This window comes from Mchenga conophoros, linkage group LG1 (genome assembly GCF_057382185.1).
Source record: "Mchenga conophoros isolate Kocher_MC1m ecotype Shallow Benthic linkage group LG1, M_conophoros_male_GT1.1, whole genome shotgun sequence".
Classification (NCBI taxonomy): Eukaryota; Metazoa; Chordata; class Actinopteri; order Cichliformes; family Cichlidae; genus Mchenga; species Mchenga conophoros.
The window spans coordinates 37,261,506-37,281,569 of NC_140526.1; the positions used below are offsets into that span (position 1 = coordinate 37,261,506).

At 47.0% G+C, this 20,064-nt stretch overlaps 1 protein-coding gene and 2 long non-coding RNA genes across 5 annotated transcripts; 2 read left to right on the forward strand and 1 right to left on the reverse strand.

The window, feature by feature from the left end:
* Positions 1-2,711, forward strand: cartl (cocaine- and amphetamine-regulated transcript-like). 2 transcript variants are annotated; one of them, XM_085281235.1, is made up of 3 exons: positions 1-268; positions 1,573-1,650; positions 2,240-2,711. In XM_085281235.1, exons 1-3 carry the CDS (start codon positions 11-13, stop codon positions 2,345-2,347), a joined length of 444 nt encoding a protein of 147 aa, XP_085137361.1. In that variant the 5' UTR covers positions 1-10; the 3' UTR covers positions 2,348-2,711. The 2 variants fall into 2 exon arrangements, with proteins under 2 accessions (XP_085137361.1, XP_085137367.1); XM_085281241.1 differs by lacking the exon at positions 1,573-1,650.
* Positions 2,712-3,168: 457 nt separating this feature from the next.
* LOC146583760 (uncharacterized) lies at positions 3,169-5,348 on the forward strand. 2 transcript variants are annotated; one of them, XR_014893219.1, is made up of 4 exons: positions 3,169-3,238; positions 3,954-4,010; positions 4,522-4,611; positions 4,700-5,348. It is a non-coding gene; the product is annotated as an uncharacterized LOC146583760 (long non-coding RNA). The 2 variants fall into 2 exon arrangements; XR_014893216.1 differs by having other exon boundaries at positions 3,174-3,229.
* Positions 5,349-17,738: 12,390 nt separating this feature from the next.
* LOC146583761 (uncharacterized) lies at positions 17,739-18,332 on the reverse strand. Its single transcript, XR_014893221.1, has 3 exons — positions 18,205-18,332; positions 17,978-18,127; positions 17,739-17,896 (listed from the first exon to the last, which is right to left on the reverse strand). It is a non-coding gene; the product is annotated as an uncharacterized LOC146583761 (long non-coding RNA).
* Positions 18,333-20,064: the final 1,732 nt, after the last annotated feature.

Sequence of the window (20,064 nt, forward strand, 5' to 3'; positions counted from 1 at the left end):
AAGAGGGGACATGGTCCGGAGGGTGGAGGGAGAGTCACCTGTAGACCTGCTGCGACACTGTGCTCCTCAGCCTCTAATCTGCTGCCTCCCACTGGGACCTCCGCCCTCCCGCTTCACCGCCACCAGCACCATGGATAGCTCCGGGATGCTCCGCGGGCTGCTGCTCGTCGGCCTGCTGTCCGTCCTGTGCCACGGCCAGGCATCACGGGAAGTCTCCGCAGAAGACTTTGGAGAGAAGAAACAAGAAGCAGCTGTAGACAGAGACCTGGTGAGTATCTGCAGAGCTGTGAGTTTATGGAGGAAGGCCACAGTGAGGGAGGGAGCAGTTTAATGATAAAGCTGAGAGACGCCAAATAACTAAGAAAAGAAAATATCGTTTTGAGTACAAACTCAGAATTCTGGACGGATGCTGTAAACTACATGTGAGGTATAAACTGTTTGTGAGGCACAAATACTCAAATCAACATAAACACGTAGGATCCAAATAAAGCGCATTTCATTTGCATGCGATTCTCTCACTTCCACGCTGCTTAAACACAATCAGAATAAACAGAAGTAAAAGTTTGCAGACTTATGCAATATTCCCGGATTTCCTATGACAGCAACTGTTAACTGTCACATCAGCTGCTTTTCTGTCTGCTGTATGTCTTTGGGTTTCAGTGGGGATGCAGCTGCACGTCACAGTTTTTTTTTTTGTTTTTTTTTTCGTGAAACTTAAGTGTGATTTACTTGACCCTCGGTGGTTTCTGGTGGCCAAAATGATGGCTCACGTTGTCAATAATTAGAACCATGTTTTTCTTTGATCCGTGAATAATGATGAAGTATTTTTTTAATAGAAAGAAAAAAAAAGTTACATTAAATTATCAACACATGTACTGCACAACGGCTCGTTATATTAATAGTCACGCTGTAAATAACGTCAAACTGAGAGGTGATTATAATGGTCACTTTTGTCTGTTTTGCCTGTTTATCATCATAAGTTGTTGCTGTGGTTAGTTATGAACGTTTTGCCATTTAGCATATGGCATGATAAGCATAATAAACAAAAGCTTTATTATAAAAGCTGAACAGCTTTTCAGAGAGTTCAGTTGAAATTTAGTAAATTGCGTTCTTTCTATTTAATTGCATTTGTATCCTTTGTCATGTGTCTAATTTTTTTTCCAACTGCGAACATATAAACTCATAAATTCATGATTCATATGATTCAAATGAACCTGGACATGTTTTAGTTTGCTGGAATAAAGTTACAGTATCAAAAAATTATCTCACTGTAGTCTTAGTAGTAACTCTGTAACATAATTGTGTTATTAACATGAATAACGCTGACAGTGCAGTGTTACAAATGCTAACACGTTTAACATTTAACTCTAACCTGAGTGAAACTGACTGAAAGGGTAACACAGCTCATAGTGTAGCGTTAACACTCTATCACAGTTAGTTTGACACTTTTGTTTTTATTGTGTATCTTCTGGCTTCATTAAAAAGTTTGAGCACGAATAAATGTGCAAAAGTATCAAAAAGTGGATGAATGTTATTTAAATCAAACTTTCTCTGTTGTTCTGTGCTGAGCAGCTAGAGGCACTGGACGTGCTCCTGGGCAGAAACCATAATCAAGTCTCCTCCCCTGAGAAAAGAGGAAGCATCCCACTGGTAACGTCACTCCCCCCCCCCCCCCCCCCCCGGTTTTAACATTAATGCACCGTGGCTCTAAGGACGTCATTTAGTCTCGGCTTGTAAGACGAGTCATTAATATGTACTGCGTACATCACTCCACTGCTGCTTAATTAAAGCGTATGGAAAATATACCTGCCAGTAATTAAAAGATAACAAGGGAATGCCAACAACACTCTTTCATTCAGTGCAATTACAGACTAATCAAGGCTGCTGCCCAACTCCAATTAGCTGAGAGAGGGAAACTGGAAAGCTGCAAACAGCTTTCAATCCTCCTGTCTCCTCACACAAAATAAGTCAGCCTGTTTCCTACAGGCCCAGCTGGAGGTAATGGATGGCATTTAATTACAGCGCTGAAGAATGATTCATCTTCTTCTTTCTGTTAAATAAATTGAATAACTGTTCGCAAAGTAATGAAGTTTTTGTGCGCAAATAACAGAATAAAAAATAAATATCCTCCCTGACAGATGTGAAAGCTCATAGTTCTTTTTGCAGCTGTTTCCACATTCAAAGATAAATAAGTAAACTCGCTCAGAGTAACAAGTCTGTGTCTTCCTGCTCCCCTCAGTGCGGGTTGAGGAACCGGTGTGCCATGAAGTACGGGCCTCGCATCGGGAAGCTCTGCGACTGTGGAAGAGGAGCCAACTGCAACTCCTACCTCCTCAAGTGCATCTAAACCGCCCAGGGCTCTCCTTTAATTTGTCACCTCTGCTATGCCAAACACATCCTTCAGCACAGCTCCCATAAACCAACCCTTTCATTTATAGTCATAGCTGTTGTTAAACAGTTGTCGCCTGAGGATAAGCATGGATTTTGTACTGCTGACAGTACTGAATATGTTGTGTTTAATGTAAATGTTTCATCTTCAATAAACACGTCAACATATAATTTGTTTTTTTTTGTTATTTCTTGGTCCGTGTCGCTCGCCCTTTGTCATTCAGGTTACTGTGTGTTTTTATATTGGAGATGAGAACATGTTGTATAAAGCTTGTTTGGATTCGTTTTTATTGGCACTGCAGCCATTACACTACACAGGAAGTTTGCTCAGCTGGAAGGACAGCACTGTGCAAATTCAAGCTCTTCAATGTAGCTGGAGTGTGTCCAGTAACGATACACATTTATTCTGGTTTCAGAGGCCTTTCGGGCCAGTGGAGAATGCATACGTAAATACACTCTAAAAAATATTCGTTGTGTTTGTCGGTAGAACTTACCAAAAAAGCATTTTTCTGCTAAAAAAAAAGTAAGTTGTCTACATGTACACGTTTCAGTGAGTTGAATAATCAATGTTAGAAGTCAGTGCAACACAAAAATTAAAAAACAGCTCCTTAACTTAAATGTTTGAGTATATTGAATAAAATACTTTTGTCATCAATCAACAACAGAAAATATTAAGTTTGTGTAACATGTAAAAATGAGTTTCAACATCCTTCCTGTTTGAATTGAGACCATTCAGACAGACGAGGGCAACCCCGTAGCATATGTTCGTATCGTGCGCAACAGTTTCTGGATTCTTGTGGCTTCGTGGGAGAAGAGGTGTGTTTGCCCTCGACTGTGTTCGGTGAGTTAAGTAAGTACTGAATTCTAAATAGATGAATTACAAGTTATATTTGTACACTTTAAAATGTCATATTTAAAAAAAACTGAAATTTGATGGTTTTAATCGTAATTTAGCAGAGTAGAGTTGTTGTTGTTTTTTTAAGTTTAGCTAGCCGTTTCTTTTAGCTAGCAAACGTTCCTCACAAATAAAAGAGTACAGATACAATTAAAACATGTCACTTGTCAGGGTACATTTGGTTAGCTGATAGACCATGCCGACAGCAGAGCATGTTCAATTTGAACCCGTATATGTTCAAATTAACCGGTCAGTAGCTGCCTGCATTTTTATCATGGTGTCAGAGTAAATTCGTGTTTCCACATGATGGTCTCGGGTGAGGTAACTAATTACTGACAGAGTAAAATGTGGTGAATTTATCCCTGACTAAAAGTATTTCTATCAATTGTGTTGATGTTCTAAGCTCGACTGGGAATTCTGCCTGAGGTTAAAGTTGGTTGACCTAGCAAAAAAACCCCAAAAAACAATATTGTGTGTGTGTGTGTGCGCGTGCGCGCGTGCATACGACTTGCATTTGCTTTCTGTAATTGTAAGCATAATGTAAAGTGTGGGATTGTGGCATGTCCACAGTGGTATTTAACTAGTTTAAAAGAATATAGCCATGGTGGACTGTTTATGCCTTGCCTGTACTGGGATTGTAACTGCTCATTTGAACATATGCTTCCCATAGGAACCGAAAACACACTCCTCACTCATTGGATGACTTCAAGCCTGAGCTGATACAGAGGTGTGTCAGTCGTTTGAATGCAGGAGATGATCCTCTTGAGGAACATAATGAAAATCCATTGTGTGAAGATGTAGCAAATGAAGAGGATGAAGAAATTGGTGAATTGCCTAATTTAATTGAGAAACATTTAGCCCACCTACTACTGAAACTGGAAAGTATATGTAATGTACCTCGCAGGTGTATTGATGAATTAGTTGTTACAGTTACAGTTATAGTTCATGTCATCCTCTGATTCAGGTCCTATTCATCAAAAGCGCAATTGTGCTGTTGATGAAATTTAGGTTACATTTACTTTTACTCACTTTATCCTATTGCTAGCAAAGTGGGCATTTAAAGCAGGCCAGTGTGTAACAGTTTAAATTGAAGTTACAAAGATTAAAACTTTATTTCTTTTAAAAACATATTTAAAATCAATATTTGGCACAATGCAAGTCACATAAATGTAATAGTTTTGACTTTTCACCTAATAAACTGTAAGTTTAAGTTTTGTTTTGCTTTTTTTATTCTCCAGAGTTCAGTGGAAATGAAGAGAGAGGTCGCAATCCGTTGCCTGAAGGTGTATCTGAAAGAGAAGGAAGAGGATCTCTTCAGAGAACAGCTGGTAGGTGAATCTCGCATTCTTTTGTGTTTTATTTTTAAATGGCACATAAAATGCTGACATGTTTCCATTTAAACTACCTACTTGCCAGGATGGTGAACAACAGTTCCCAGAAGAAGTGGTAAAGATTGTAGTCACCAGACGTGCAGCAGTGTCTCTCAAAGCTGTCGCTAAAATTGTGATTGAAGGAACAGCAGTCCTGGAAGACCTTGATGTGCCCAGAGCGTGTGCCTTAATGATGGGGCTTATATACACTCTCAATCTGAGCTACCAAAACAAGTAAAGAACACTCTAGAGGTATTTCTGGAACTTGATGGGCTTAAACCAGTCCACGGGTAATGTCTGTTAAGTGCAAACTTCTGTCATGAAACGAATGTGAATTGGACTGTAGTATTCCGATGTGCCTCTTACGTTTTTGTATGCAGTCCTAGATGAGTGTAGTTTTGAGAAAAGTTTGTAATACATATAATCTTAGCTTTGGATTGTTCCGTTGTTGAACATTAAAATCTTTTGTCATTTCCTTGATTCTGCGACAAGTTGAACAAGTTGATACCAATTTAAGTTAATGTACATGAAGTACTTTTTTTTTTTCTTAGTCATTTATAATTAAAGGGCTGCTGTAATGTTTCATTTATGTTGTATTGACACAGAAGTGTATTACTTTGAAAATGTTTTGTAATAAAATAATCAATTGGAATAAGTGAAATGGCTTTGTATGATTTTAGAAAAGCTATAGAAACCTAAACTAATTGGCATGGATAATTGTGAGTAGGATATATGTAAAAAAGTTCGTTGGTGTAACTCAACTAATGTAATTTCTCAACTTAATTTTACCAGAAATTTTAAATTAATATTAGGTTGAATAAACTTAATTATGCTTGTGGAGGTCAAGGTAAATCATGTTGGTTTGTTAAACAAGTTGAGTTAGCCAAACCTAAAAATTACTTGCTGAATTTACTTAATAATATGCAAAATTTGTAACTTAAAAAGCTGAGTGGAAATTGTTACCTTACTTTTTTAAGTTGAGGCAACAAAATATTTTTTAGAGTGTAGGAGGTTTCAAACTTGGGAAAAGCCTTAAAAGTATAATGTACTGACACGCTGGTTTATTTGTTTATGTAGAAACTTCAATTCAATTCAGTTTTATTTATATAGCGTCAAATCACAACAACAGTCGCCCCAAGGCGCTTTATATTGTACAGTATATCCTATAATAATAGATACAGAGAAAAACCCAACAATCATATGACCCCCTATATGAGCAAGCACTTTGGTGACAGTGGGAAGGAAAAACTCCCTTTTAACAGGAAGAAACCTCCAGCAGAACCAGGCTCAGGGAGGGGCGGGGCCATCTGCTGCGACCGGTTGGGGTGAGAGAAGTAGAGACAGGATAAAGACATGCTGTGGAAGAGAGACAGAGGTTAATAACAGATATGATTCAATGCAGAGAGGTATATTAATACATAGTGAGGGAGAAAGGTGACTGGAAAGGAAAAACTCAATGCATCATGGGAATCCCCGGCAGCCTACGTCTATTGCAGCATAATTAAGGGAGGATTCAGGGTCACCTGGTCCAGCCCTAACTATATGCTTTAGCAAAAAGGAAAGTTTGAAGCCTAATCTTGAAAGTAGAGATAGTGTCTGTCTCCTGAATCCAAACTGGAAGCTGGTTCCACAGAAGAGGGGCCTGAAAACTGAAGGCTCTGCCTCCCATTCTACTTTTAAATACTCTAGGAACAACAAGTAGGCCTGCAGAGCGAGAGCGAAGTGCTCTAATAGGGTGATATGGTACTACAAGGTCATTAAGATAAGATGGGGCCTGATTATTTAAGACCTTGTATGTGAGGAGCAGGATTTTGAATTCTGGATTTAACAGGGAGCCAATGAAGGGAAGCCAATACAGGAGAAATCTGCTCTCTCCCTTTCAAGGATGCCAATGTTCACATTTTGGACAGAGAGGACAGATGGTTTGAAAGAGGAGTGAAAGAAGCCATCTATGTCCACTGTGAGCGACCATCTTTGAACAGAGGCGGGGGTTTACGACACCAACTCTCTGCCATCTATAATCCAGTTTTGAGATCCCTTCCCAGACGCCTTAACGCCCACTCACATCCTGGGCCATCTGACCTCAGGAATTCGCATGATAAGGTGGGGCCAGGTTTCACAATAAACTCACCCGAAACTCTGACTGATTGGGACCCACGCCGAGTTCGACACGTTGGCTCAGGCGATTAGAGGATCATCAGGGGGTCCTTTTGTCCTTCTGTGGGGGGATACTCCCACTAGGTTTATATCTGGAACTCTCCACCATTTGACCTTAGAACTGAAGAAACTTCTCGGATGAGAGGTGAAACGTCTTCAAGTAACTTAAAGAAGTCCAGACGCTTTTCTTTGCAAGCTCCTTTGAATATTTGTTTAATATGTGCATTGAAGGACATGTCCTGGTCAAAAATGACTCCAAGGTTCCTCACAGTGTTACTGGAGGCCAAGGTAATGCCATCCAGAGTAAGAATCTGGTTAGATACCATATTTCTAAGATTTTCGGGGCCGAGTACAATAACCTCAGTTTGATCTGAATTAAGAAGCAGAAAGTTAGCGGCCATCCAGGTCTTTATGTCTTTAAGACATTCCTGCAGTTTAACTAATTGGTGTGTGTTATCTGGCTTCATAGATAGATAGAGCTGGGTGTCATCTGCATAGCAGTGAAAATTTATGCTATGTCTTCTAATGATGCTGCCTAAGGGAAGCATGTATAATGTAAACAGAATACAACTTAGACTCACATTAGTGTCAGGTGTGTTAAAGGTGTTTTAACTTCGTGTAACAAAGAAGACGATTAAAAGACGAACTGTTGCCAGAATAAAGTTGGTAGCACACACTGCCATTTCTAAGTAACCACAGCTTATAACAGGCACGACATACTGTGCAGTTACCATTGACTCAGAGCTCTTTTGTTGTTGTTTTTATATATTTCTGGGAATATTCATGGGAATTGAAAATGAGCACTTAAATCAGTAAAAAAAAAAAAGTCTATAAACACACAAACACAAACTGTAATATACAATGACAATGAGAATGATAGTGAAGATGTTCATTATTTCCAGCAGAATCACAACAACACCATCAATCATCTGGAATCATATTTCAATGCAGATGATTACTTTAAACCCAATATTCACTCTTGTTTTTGCTCTATTAGCATCACCACCCAAGTACACTGTGTAGATAACTACACATTACACCTACAGGAGTTGTTTGGCAATGGAAACCCTGCTATGATGTTCGAGGCACACACTTTTTGTGTTTGGAAATCTGCAGTTAGTGAGTCAGCAGAGCGTTGGCAACTTGTATGCACTATACACCTCTGCAACAAAACTCTATAATTTTATATGATCAGTCACTTCTTGGCTAAGCTGCTCCTAAACGACTGTGAAACATCTAAATTTCACAAACTGGTGGCACCGTCTTACAGGACCATGCCAGAATTCAAAAACACATTCTTTGAAACATGTTGGCAACGGCTGCATGGCTACAAGCTGGAGTTGATACCTGTGGCAATGAGACTGAAAATGTCTGGACTCAGTAAGAGATGTGGCCTGACACAACGTCCACACCGTGTACAGCCTTTTACCCTTCACTGGCTCCGCCTGTGAGCTGCAGTGATTGGGTACAACGATTACTTTTTTAAGAGTTAAAAGGCTTAAACCCCCCATAGTGCTGCAGACACAAGGACAACTTGTGTTCCTGACGAGGGGAAGCCTCTTCCACACAGTCTATCTGGATCATTGTTATTATTATATTGTTAATATACTGTTTGGTAGATATTCATTTATAAAATAAGTCAGAATTTGAAGCAGAATATTTCTGCAGTGTATTACAGGGTGTGTCACATAACTTCTACAAGCAGTTGTCTTCATGTTTTGTTTTTAACCCTCCAGTGCAGGAGCCATTAAACAGCTCCTGCACTGGACTCCTGCAGGACTGTGGCTTTAAAGGTTGATGGAGACCCTCTGCTGGCTGATGCTGCTTGGGCTGGAGCCAAGTGCAACATGCTTATTAAGCCCAAAGTGGAAACAGACCAAAGAAAAACAAATCAGCGTGACGGCTCATCATTTATAAATGCTTATTTATAACTGCCCTTTCCTAAACTTTTATTCTTGCTCTTTCCAGAGCCTGTGCACCCTGCTGTGTGACACATTTAACCACAGCTTGGAACAAATGTAGTGTGTTCATAATATTTGGCTGTATTTAGTCACAAACTGTGACAAATAAAAGCACACTGTCCAGCTGCGCCAAAGATATGTACAGTAATGCTGCAAACATGTGGCCTGCAGCCAACAGATACATGCTTTTCATTCATCCTCCTAATCCGCCATGAAAAACCGAGGAGCTCATTTAAAGTTCTTTGGCTTTCTCTGCTTCTGTTGAAGAGATAGCAGACAAACAGCCCTGTAATGCGTCCCCTGTCCAACGGCTGAAGAAATTTAACCTGCATTAAAAAACAAGTCAATCAACAGTGGATGAAAAGCTTCTGTTTTTAATTATTGCAAACAGTGTGTACCATGTGTCCCCAATAAGGCAACCTTACTTGTGAATTTTAACATGTAACATGGGAGTGTATGGAGATGCACTGCCTTTTAAAATTAGCCTGAAGTCTCATTAGAGGAACCACATGTTTTGGTACTTCCACACTGACTTAAAATGTAAGCCACGTAAATGTTTTCACAGGGGTCTGTGAAAAACCAAGAACACCCCACGATTCAGTAGATTGTAGAACCATGTTTAGTTGAAGTGATGATATTCTGTATGACTGTATCATGTCTCTGACATCACTGCGGAGGAGGCCCTCTCTTCTGCTAACAGCCCACCGTTACCAGTAGCAGGGCCTAATGTAGCCTCGGAGTAGTAATCTGGCCTGCAGGAGGACTAAAAAGGTCTGGAAAGCTCACAGTTTCACACACTGTTTTAGTTTGTAGTTTTCAGACTTCACATCGCTCTCTGTGGTGCCCTTATACTCTTCAGCACCTGGAAATATTGTTAAAGTTCTTATTAAAGCAACATCCTGCCTGATAAGGAATCTATATATCTGTGTCCTATTGCCCAAAATTATTGTGTGCTGGACTGTACTGGGACAGTGGCTGCTGTCGTCACAACCCCAGTGATGTTTCAAATAAGGTTTTTTTTCCAGCATTAAATCTGTTACACCACATTCACTCTGTCCTGGTTTCTTCCAGCCTCATGACTCCCCTGGGTTCTCTTAAAGTGGTGCCAACTTGATGAAAAAAGCTCTTTTTTTGTACAGTTGTGAAGCACAATAGAGAGAGCTGTTTTACAGCAGACAGAAAGCTGTTGTTTCCACTCCCCACCCAGGTAATGTGATCCGTTCCCGACTAGATGGCGTGATTCAAAGATAATAAACTAACTGCTACAATGACTCACATTGTCACGGAGGAGCAGGGAGGACTCGGCGCAGACTGAAATCCCAGAAAAACAGGTTTATTTACACACTCCAGGTGCACTATATACAGGTGAAGGAGAAGGGGGCCAGGGTTCCCAGGGGTGCAGAGCGGGGTCGGGAAAAGCGTCCAGAGTCTCCAAACCAAACACGAGAAATCTGCATACAGAGAACAAGGGTTAGCACGGAACTTTCATCGGACAGAGCTCAAAACTGGCTGAGGCTAAAGTAGCACTGACGAGCGTTATTCAATAGTCCAGCGGCGAGGTGCTCTCAGTCACTGCCTTAAGTAGCGGGAGCAAACAAGGTGAGGAGCCACAGGTGATTGCCTACAGGTGGTGGAGGCCGGGAGCTCACAATGAGCTCCGCCCAGGCAGCGAGCAGAGAGAGGAGAGAGAGAAAAGACAAAACATAACATGTAGCCACACAGGGCCAGCCGAGCAGGCACGGGGACCATGACAGTACTCCCCCCTCAACGGGAGCCTCCCGGCGACCCACCAGGCTTACCCGAACACCGACGATGGAAGTCCCGGATCAACTCCTTGGCCAGGACAGCCGACCGGGGCACCCAGGACCGTTCCTCCGGCCCGTAGCCCTCCCAATCCACCAGGTACTGGAAACCCCGTCCCCGGCGCCGAGAGTCCATAATACGAGTGATGGCGTACACCTCCTGACCATCCACAAGCTGGGCGGGCGGAGGGGCCCTAAGAGGGGGGCACAACGGGCTGGAGAGCACGGGCTTGACCTGAGAGACGTGGAAGACGTTGTGTATGCGCATATTGCGCGGCAGCTTCAGGCGAACTGACACCGGGTTGACAACAGAGTCAATTTCAAAAGGCCCAAGGAAGGTGGGCGCCAGTTTCTTAGACTCAGCGCGAATAGGCACAAAGCGAGTGGACAGCCATACCTTCTGACCCGCGGCGTATGCAGGGGCAGGGGTCCGACGGCGATCAGCGAGGGCCTTGTTTCGCTCCTTAGTTCGGAGCAGGGCCGCTCTGGTAGTACGCCAGGCCCGACGGCACCTTCGGAGGTGGTGTTGCAGAGAGGGGACCGCATGCTCGCCTTCAAGAGCAGGAAACAGCGGCGGTTGGTACCCCAGAGAAGCCTCGAACGGCGACATTCCCGTGGCGGACGACGTGAGGCTGTTATGAGCGTACTCAATCCACGGTAACTGGTCGCTCCAGGTGCCTTGATTGTGGGAGACAACACAGCGAAGGGCAGCTTCCAGCTCCTGGTTGGCACGCTCCGTCTGTCCGTTGGTCTGAGGGTGAAAACCAGATGAAAGACTAACCTTTGCGCCCAGGGTCGTGCAGAACTCTTTCCAAACCCGCGAGGTGAACTGAGGGCCTCTGTCGGACACGATGTCGTCAGGGATGCCGTGCAGCCTAAACACATGTGCCGTGAGCAGTTGAGCAGTCTCCAGTGCGGTCGGGAGCTTTATGAGGGCAACAAAATGTGCAGCCTTAGAAAAACGGTCCACAATGGTTAGTATTACTGTGTTACCTGAAGAGGACGGCAGCCCCGTGACGAAGTCCAGGGCGATGTGGGACCAGGGCCGGCCAGGAGTGGGGAGAGGCTGGAGCAACCCGGACGGCGGTTGGTTGGGACGCTTGTTTGAGCGCACGTGGGACAGGCGGTCACATAGTCTCTAGTGTCTTTTATCAGGGAGGGCCACCAGAAGTAACGTTGCAAGAAGGAGATCGTGCGATGAAGTCCAGGGTGGCAGGAAAAGCGGGCGGTGTGACCCCACTGGAGAACACGTGACCTGACGGACGTGGGAACATAAAGCCGCCCTGGTGGGCCCGTCCCTGGGTCGGGTTCGGTGACTTGCGCCTCGAGGATTTGGGATTCAATCGCCCAAGTGACTGCTCCGAACACGCAGGAGGAGGGGAGGATGGGCTCAGGGTCAGGGTCTTTCTCCGTAACGGTGAACAGCCGGGAAAGGGCGTCAGGTTTTACGTTTCGTGACCCGGGCCTGTAGGTGAGAGAAAAGTCAAACCGTGAGAAAAACAGAGCCCACCTGGCCTGCCGGGAGTTGAGACGCTTCGCTGACCGGATGTACTCCAGGTTTTTGTGGTCTGTCCATACAATAAAGGGATGCTCAGCGCCCTCTAGCCAGTGCCTCCATTCCTCTAGTGAGAGTTTCACAGCCAGCAGCTCTCGGTCCCCGATGTCGTAATTCTGCTCCGCTGGTGTGAGGCGGCGAGAGAAGAAGGCACACGGGTGGAGTTTACCTTTAAAGCGCTGAGACAGGACTGCCCCAACCCCCGTCTCCGACGCATCCACCTCCACCACGAACTGTTGGTTGAGGTCAGGCTGTTGAAGGATAGGAGCGGTGGCAAACCTTTCCTTTAGGCAGGCGAACGCCTCCTGGGCTGGCGGGTCCCACTGAAACGACACCTTCGGGGAAGTAAGTCTTGTGAGAGGCAATGCGATCTTACTATAATCTTTAATGAAGCGCCTGTAGAAATTGGCAAAGCCCAAAAAACGCTGGAGCTGCAGGCGATTTGGGGGCTTGGGCCAGTCTAGGACTGTTTGGACCTTTGCCGGGTCAGGCTTCAGATTACCTTGAGCGATGATGTACCCCAAGAACGCCACTGAGTCTACGTGGAAGTCACATTTCTCCGCCTTCACAAAGAGTCTGTTCTCCAACAGGCGCTGGAGAATCTGTCTCACATGGACTTCGTGCTCCTTCACAATCTTTGAAAAAACAAGAATGTCATCAAGGTAGACAAAAGCACAGCGGTTAATAAAATCCCTGAGGACATCATTGACTAGCGCTTGGAAAACAGCAGGGGCGTTCGTCAGACCGAAGGGCATTACCAAATACTCAAAATGACCAAGATGTGTATTGAATGCCGTCTTCCACTCGTCTCCCTTTCGAATCCTCACTAGGTGGTAAGCGTTTCTCAGATCGAGTTTGGTGAAGACTGTAGCCCCTTGAAGTAGTTCAAAGGCAGAGGAGAGAAGGGGCAGCGGGTATTTGTTTTTGATCGTGATTCTGTTGAGGCCACGATAGTCTATACACGGCCGGAGGGTTTTGTCTTTCTTGCTGACAAAAAAACCCCCCGCACCTACAGGAGAAGAAGAGGACCGCATAATGCCCGCGGCCAGCGAGTCGGTGATGTATTTCTCCATTGTCTCTCTCTCAGGTTGGGTGAGACTATACAAGCGGCCAGAGGGAAGCGGCGCCCCCGGGAGGAGGTCAATGGCACAGTCGTAGGGCCTGTGGGGGGGGAGCATTTTTGCTTTGTCCTTGCTGAATACTGCTGCCAGGTCGTGATAGACAAAGGGAACAGCGGACAAATCGCACTCCTCTGTGGGCTCAACTGTGGTTAGCCGAGTGACCGGGGGGGTGGCAGTTTTAAGACAGTTCATGTGGCATTCCACACTCCACCCCGTAACACGCTCTTTCTTCCAGTCTATCTGGGGGTTATGTTGCACCAACCAGGGGTAACCTAACACAAGTGGTGCAAACGGTGTCTTGAACACGAAGAAGCTAATCCTTTCAGTATGGTTACCGGAGAGTGTGAGAGACAAGGGTTCAGTAATATGAGTGATGTCTGGCAAACGTTGGCCTGATAAGGCAGACACACGGAGCGGATTAGGCAAAGCTGTGGTAGCAACGTTCAGCTTTGTGGCTAGTGAGATATCAATGAAGCTCTGCTCAGCACCAGAGTCTATTAATGCAGAAAGAGGGTGAACAGCTGTCTGTATCATGAGCTTTGCGGGCAATGTTAAACGTGGATGGGAGTGTTTACCAGACAGGTCGCCCACCAGTACCCTCTCCATTACTGGTGGGCGCGCTCTTTTGCCAGAGCCGGGCAGGTGGAGATAAAGTGACCCTTACGGCCGCAATACAGGCACTCACCAGCGGAGAACCGACGCTGACGTTCCGCGGGTGAAAGGCGGGAGCGTCCTATCTGCATCGGCTGCTCTCCTTCCTCGCCCCTGCTGTACTCACGGGCTCCTCGTGACTCGGGGGAAGGGTCTCTTGTTGCCCGCGGCTCCCGCGGTGCGTGCCTCCGCACGCTCCGGCGCGCACGCAGCCGATCATCCACCTGAATACACAGCGACATAACATCCTCCAGAGATTGAGGGAGTCCACGCATCATTAATTCGTCCTTTAGGTCGTCATTGATGTTGTTTAGTAACGTGGTCCTTAATGCCTCCTGCCCCCACTTTGTTTGCGCTGCCAGGGTCCAAAAATCGACAGAATAATCAGTCATGCTGCGCTTACCTTGTTTAAGGTTGTGTAAGCGGTGACCGGCGGCTTCTGTGCTGGAGCCCTTATCAAACACAGCCTTAAACTTGGAAAGGAAGTCAGCATACGTAATTACAGGGTTTGCTTGAAGTTGAGCCTGCGCCCAGGTCAAAGCACGGTCACGTAACAGCTGAACGAAATAGGCGATCTTGACCTCATCGCTAGAAAAGACATGTGGCAATTGGCGAAAATGCATAGCGCACTGCATCAAAAACCCCGCGCACTTCCCCAGCTCCCCCGTGAATGCCTCAGGTGTGGGCAACAGCTTATCCAAAGACACAGAGGAGAGAGGTGGTGCAGCAGCGCTTGCAGCAAAGCCTGATGTTACCTGAGGAGATGAGGCAGAGGCTGGGCGCTCCGGGGGGCTTGCCTCGGGGGGGCTCGCCTCTAGTGGTGTTCGTTGGGCGACGGCCAGAGCCAAGGCGGCCACCTCTCCACTGAGCCGGACTAACATCTGCTCATGCCGGTGTAGTAGCTCCTCCAAGGTGATCGGGGCTGGGGCCGAGGAAGCAGAGTCCGCTGAGTCCATGGTTGGCTTGACTATTCTGTCACGGAGGAGCAGGGAGGACTCGGCGCAGACTGAAATCCCAGAAAAACAGGTTTATTTACACACTCCAGGTGCACTATATACAGGTGAAGGAGAAGGGGGCCAGGGTTCCCAGGGGTGCAGAGCGGGGTCGGGAAAAGCGTCCAGAGTCTCCAAACCAAACACGAGAAATCTGCATACAGAGAACAAGGGTTAGCACGGAACTTTCATCGGACAGAGCTCAAAACTGGCTGAGGCTAAAGTAGCACTGACGAGCGTTATTCAATAGTCCAGCGGCGAGGTGCTCTCAGTCACTGCCTTAAGTAGCGGGAGCAAACAAGGTGAGGAGCCACAGGTGATTGCCTACAGGTGGTGGAGGCCGGGAGCTCACAATGAGCTCCGCCCAGGCAGCGAGCAGAGAGAGAGGAGAGAGAGAAAAGACAAAACATAACATGTAGCCACACAGGGCCAGCCGAGCAGGCACGGGGACCATGACACACATGAAACATAAAAAGAAATAAAAGTCACTATTATTCTTTGTCTGTGATGTTGAAAGTCTTTAGTCTGTAAGAAACACATCATCGCTGCGTGTGCTTTTAGATCTGGGACAAACGAACAACTGCAAAATGTTATGTAGATGACTTGGCTTGGATTTTCTTTTTTTAGAAAGTTTTATTCATGTTATAATTCATACATTTACAGCAATGGCAGCCACAGAGCAGAAGAGATGCATCTGCCTGCAAGAAATGAGCAAATGTGTTCATGCTGACTTTAATCTGAATTACATGATTAATGATCACTGGCTACATTTGTGTAGATTAGATTGTCAGATGAAATACACAACATCCCTGCATTAGCTATAATAATCCAGGGCAGCCTTAAATACCACAGTGCTCACTGAGCCCATCAGGATCAGGATCAGGATCAGGATCAGAATCAGGATCAGGATCAGGATCAGTGATCACTGGATCACATGGAGCAGTGCTCGTGATGATGTAAGTTTTTGACCTACGTAATGTTATCAGTATCTAACATTACCTCAGAGTTACCTCAGGCCATTATCAGGCCCACTGTATAACATAATGGGCTTTTGTTAAAGCGGCTGGTGTGTCCCAGTTACACACAAAGTACGTTGATGCATGACGTGCGCGGTACATATGGAGAGTCACGCACATTAACATAAAGTATTTTAAGAATGAATTATTAATTGTGAAACAATTATTCACTTTATATTCATTCATAAATTAAGTTTTGATGTCTAATACTTATTTATACACTAATGAAGCAATTTATTATTTAAACACTGGATTGTCAGCAAAAATTAGGAAGTATAAATGTTTCTAAATGAGCTATTAATCCATTCATAAATAGTTCAAATGGAAAAGGGATTTACAAAAAAACACTCAATAAAAGCTTCATTTAAAATATAGAAAACATATATATACATAAACGTATTTAGGCGCTATACACGAGCGCCTATATATATTTACATATATATGTATATATATATATTTACATATATATATACATATATATGTAAATATATATATATACATATATATATATATTTACATATATACATATACAGATATATCCGTGCTACTTTGATCTTGCCCTCTAGCCTCCTTCTCCATGGAGGGTACTGCCCCTTGTGGCTGTTCAACTTGTAGCCAAGCATCTCACTGATCACTGCTGCCGTATTGTAGATCATATATATATGTGTGTGTGTGTGTGTGTGTGTGTGTGTGTGTGTGTGTGTGTGTGTGGTCCGCGTCAAGCTTGGCCATGATCCTATTTTTCAGGTCAGTTCCTCTCGCACTCAACGATCCTTCTCCTATCGCACTTGGGGCTATGTAGCCAATCTCGGGTGGGGGTGATGATATCTCCTCCCTGACCTGGCGTCCTGACTAGCCGTCTGTGTGCATGGGTGTTGGACTTCCTCACTGGCAGAACTCAGGTGGTGAGGGTGGGCAGGTGCTTCTCCAACAGCATCACCATCAACACAGGAGCACCTCAGGGATGTGTCCTCTCGCCACTGCTCTACTCCCTCTACACTTCAGACTGTGTGGCCACCCATGGCTCCAACACCATTGTGAAGTTTGCTGACGACACAGTGGTGTTGGGTGCCATCTCCAACAACGATGAGGCGGCCTACATGGATGAAGTGAAGAATCTGGCATCGTGGTGCCAGGACAACCACCTCCAGCTGAACGTCAGCAAGACCAAGGAGCTGGTGGTGGACTTCAGAAGGGGTCAGCACAGAGACTACAAGCCCATTATCATCAATGGAGCTCCAGTGGAGAGGGTGCAGTCCTTCAAGTATCTTGGTGTCCACATCTCCTCAGACCTGACATGGGCTGCCCACATTCAGGTCCAGACCAAAAAGGCTAGGCAGCGCCTGTATCACCTACGACAACTGAGGAAGTTCAGGGTCTCTCCAAAGATCCTCAGGATTTTCTATACAGGCGCTGTGGAGAGCATCCTCACACAGAACATGACATCGTGGTTTGGGAACAGCTGTGTGAAGGACCAAAAAGCTCTCCAGAGAGTGATCCGTACAGCAGAACGCTGCTGCAGGATTGCTCTCCCCCCGCTTCAGGACACCTACACCAGGAGATGCCGGACTAGAGCAGCGCAGATACTGAAGGACCCGTCCCATCCTGGCAACAAACTGTTCCAACTTCTGTAATCTGGTAGAAGGTTCCGCATCTTCCGGGCAAGGACAGAGAGACTCAAGAGGAGCTTCTATCCCCAAGCCATCCGTGCCCTAAACACACACACCCGCCCTCTCACATCATCACATCATCTATAATTGACTGAGACAGGACTCTTCCAGACACTAAACCTGTCAAGAACCGAAGTTCAACACACAAGCTGGACCCAGGAGCAGAACACACACACAGCGGTACGAGAGAAAAAATAAACTTTATTATAACTGAGAGTGTCCCGGGAGAGTAGAAGGGAGAAAACGCACGGAACCAGAGAAACCGAGGGACCGGGAGAAGAATCGCGCAGGAAACGCCGAGAGCGGGACCGTGGGAGGCTGAAACAGAAAAAGAAAAAAGGATTATTGGGGTGCGGGTAAACCGGCAGCATACGAGGGGAGGTAGTGTACGCGTCTTACGATGATAGCGGGGCCAAGGGAACCGGAGGGAGGGGTGAGGGTCCGTGGGGAGAAGCTCCAGAAAGGGCGAGGCGGCTGGGGTTGATCGTGATCCAAATTCTGGACAGGCAGGTGGACAGGCTGGTGACTCAAAACACGCCGAGCAGTGATCTGGGTATACAAGGCAGAGTTAGTACTAGTTCACACGGATAGGATTGCCTAAGGACTTTCCCGTAGGTGTGCGTTACCGCTGAAGGACGATTACGGACTGGCGTGGAGCAGCAGGCTGGGCAGGATTAAATGGTCCACCTGGTGATCGCCTGGGATGGGATGCAGGTGTGGAGTCAGCGGCCACGCCCACGGGAGTGGGCATCCCATCAGCACCTCAGACGCCAGGCCGCGGACCATGACAGTACCCCCCCCTCAAGAGTCGCCCCCAGGCGACAGGCCGGGACCCCGCCTGCGGAGAGAAGCATGGAAAGCAGAGATGAGGCGAGGGTCCAGAACGAAGGAGCGCGGGACCCAGAGGCGGTCCTCGGGGCCGTACCCCTCCCAATCCACGAGATACTGCCAGCCGCGCCCGCGCCGGCGCGCATCCAGGATACGCCGGACCGCATAGGCCGGATGGCCGCCGACGAGCCGGGCGGGAGGAGGGGGCGCGGAAGGAGGGCACAGGGGGCTGAGGCGGACTGGTTTAAGCTGAGACACATGGAACGTGGGGTGCACACGCCGGGAGGCTGGAAGCCGAAGCCTGACCGCCACCGGGTTGATGACTCGGCCCACCTCGTATGGCCCGATGAAACGGGGAGCCAGTTTGCGGGACGTGCCCCGGAGTGGGATGTTCCCAGCAGCCAACCAAACCTTCTGTCCCGGCTGGTAGTCAGGGGCTGGGGCGCGGCGACGATCGGCGTAGTGCGCATGTCGTTCCTTCGCACGCAGGAGGGTGCTGCGAACGCTGCGCCATACACGTTGGCAGCGCCGAAGGTGGTGTGGAGCCGACGGGACGGAGAGAGTCAAGTCCTCTTCAGGGAAGAGCGGAGGCTGATATCCGAGAGACGCCTCGAAAGGTGATAGACCGGTGGAGGACGAGGTTAGAGTGTTGTGGGCGTACTCCACCCAGGGCAGGTAGGTAACCCAAGAGGAGGGGTTTTGACTGGCCACGCACCGTAGCATAGTCTCCAGTTCTTGATTGAGACGTTCAGTCTGTCCGTTGGATTGCGGGTGGAAGCCGGAGCTTAGGTTAACTTTGGCGCCGAGAGCGGAACAGAAGGTCTTCCACACCTGTGAGGTGAACTGGGGACCTCGATCGGAGACAATTTCCAAGGGGATTCCGTGGAGCCTGAACACATTAGCAACCAACGACTGGGCAGTCTCAGCGGCTGAGGGCAGCTTGGCTAGCGGGATGAAGTGAGCGGCCTTGGAAAACCGATCTACAACGGTGAGAATGACACGCTTTCCGGACGAGGCAGGGAGACCGGTAACAAAGTCGAGGGAGATGTGAGACCAGGGCCGGTGGGGTGTAGTGAGCGGGTGGAGCTGGCCTGCGGGGCGCTGGGTGGATGACTTATTACGGGCGCAGACGGCACAGGCAGACACATAGTCCCTCACGTCCCTTATTAGCGTTTTCCACCAAAAATGTTTCTTGAGGAGGTGCGTCGTTCTGTTCACGCCTGGGTGGCACGTGAATCGTGCTGTGTGGATCCAGTGGATGACAGCTCCACGGGCGGCAGCAGGAACGAAGCGCCGTCCGGGTGGTCCGGTCCCTGGATCGGGGTCTCCCGGGAGAGCTCGGCGAATGGTCTCCTCTATTTCCCAGGTGAGGGCGCCCACCACGCAGGTGGCGGGTAGGATGGTGGCGGGGGGAGTCGCTTCGCTGTCGGAGGAGTACTGACGGGAGAGCGCATCGGGCTTGGTGTTCCGCGATCCTGGACGATAGGAGAGCGTGAAGTTGAAGCGGGCGAAGAATAGGGACCAGCGAGCTTGGCGTGGATTCAACCTCTTGGCGGTTCTCAGGTACAGGAGGTTCTTATGGTCTGTCCAGATGAGGAAGGGCTGAGCGGCCCCCTCCAGCCAGTGGCGCCATTCCTCTAAAGCGAGTTTAACGGCTA

Coding starts and splice junctions, on each gene's coding strand:
- cartl (XM_085281235.1), top strand. CDS start 11: ATGGTCCGGAGGGTGGAGGGAGAGTCACCTGTAGACCTGCTGCGACAC. Junction 269..1,572: donor CAGCTGTAGACAGAGACCTG/GTGAGTATCTGC, acceptor TGTGCTGAGCAG/CTAGAGGCACTGGACGTGCT. Junction 1,651..2,239: donor AAAGAGGAAGCATCCCACTG/GTAACGTCACTC, acceptor TGCTCCCCTCAG/TGCGGGTTGAGGAACCGGTG.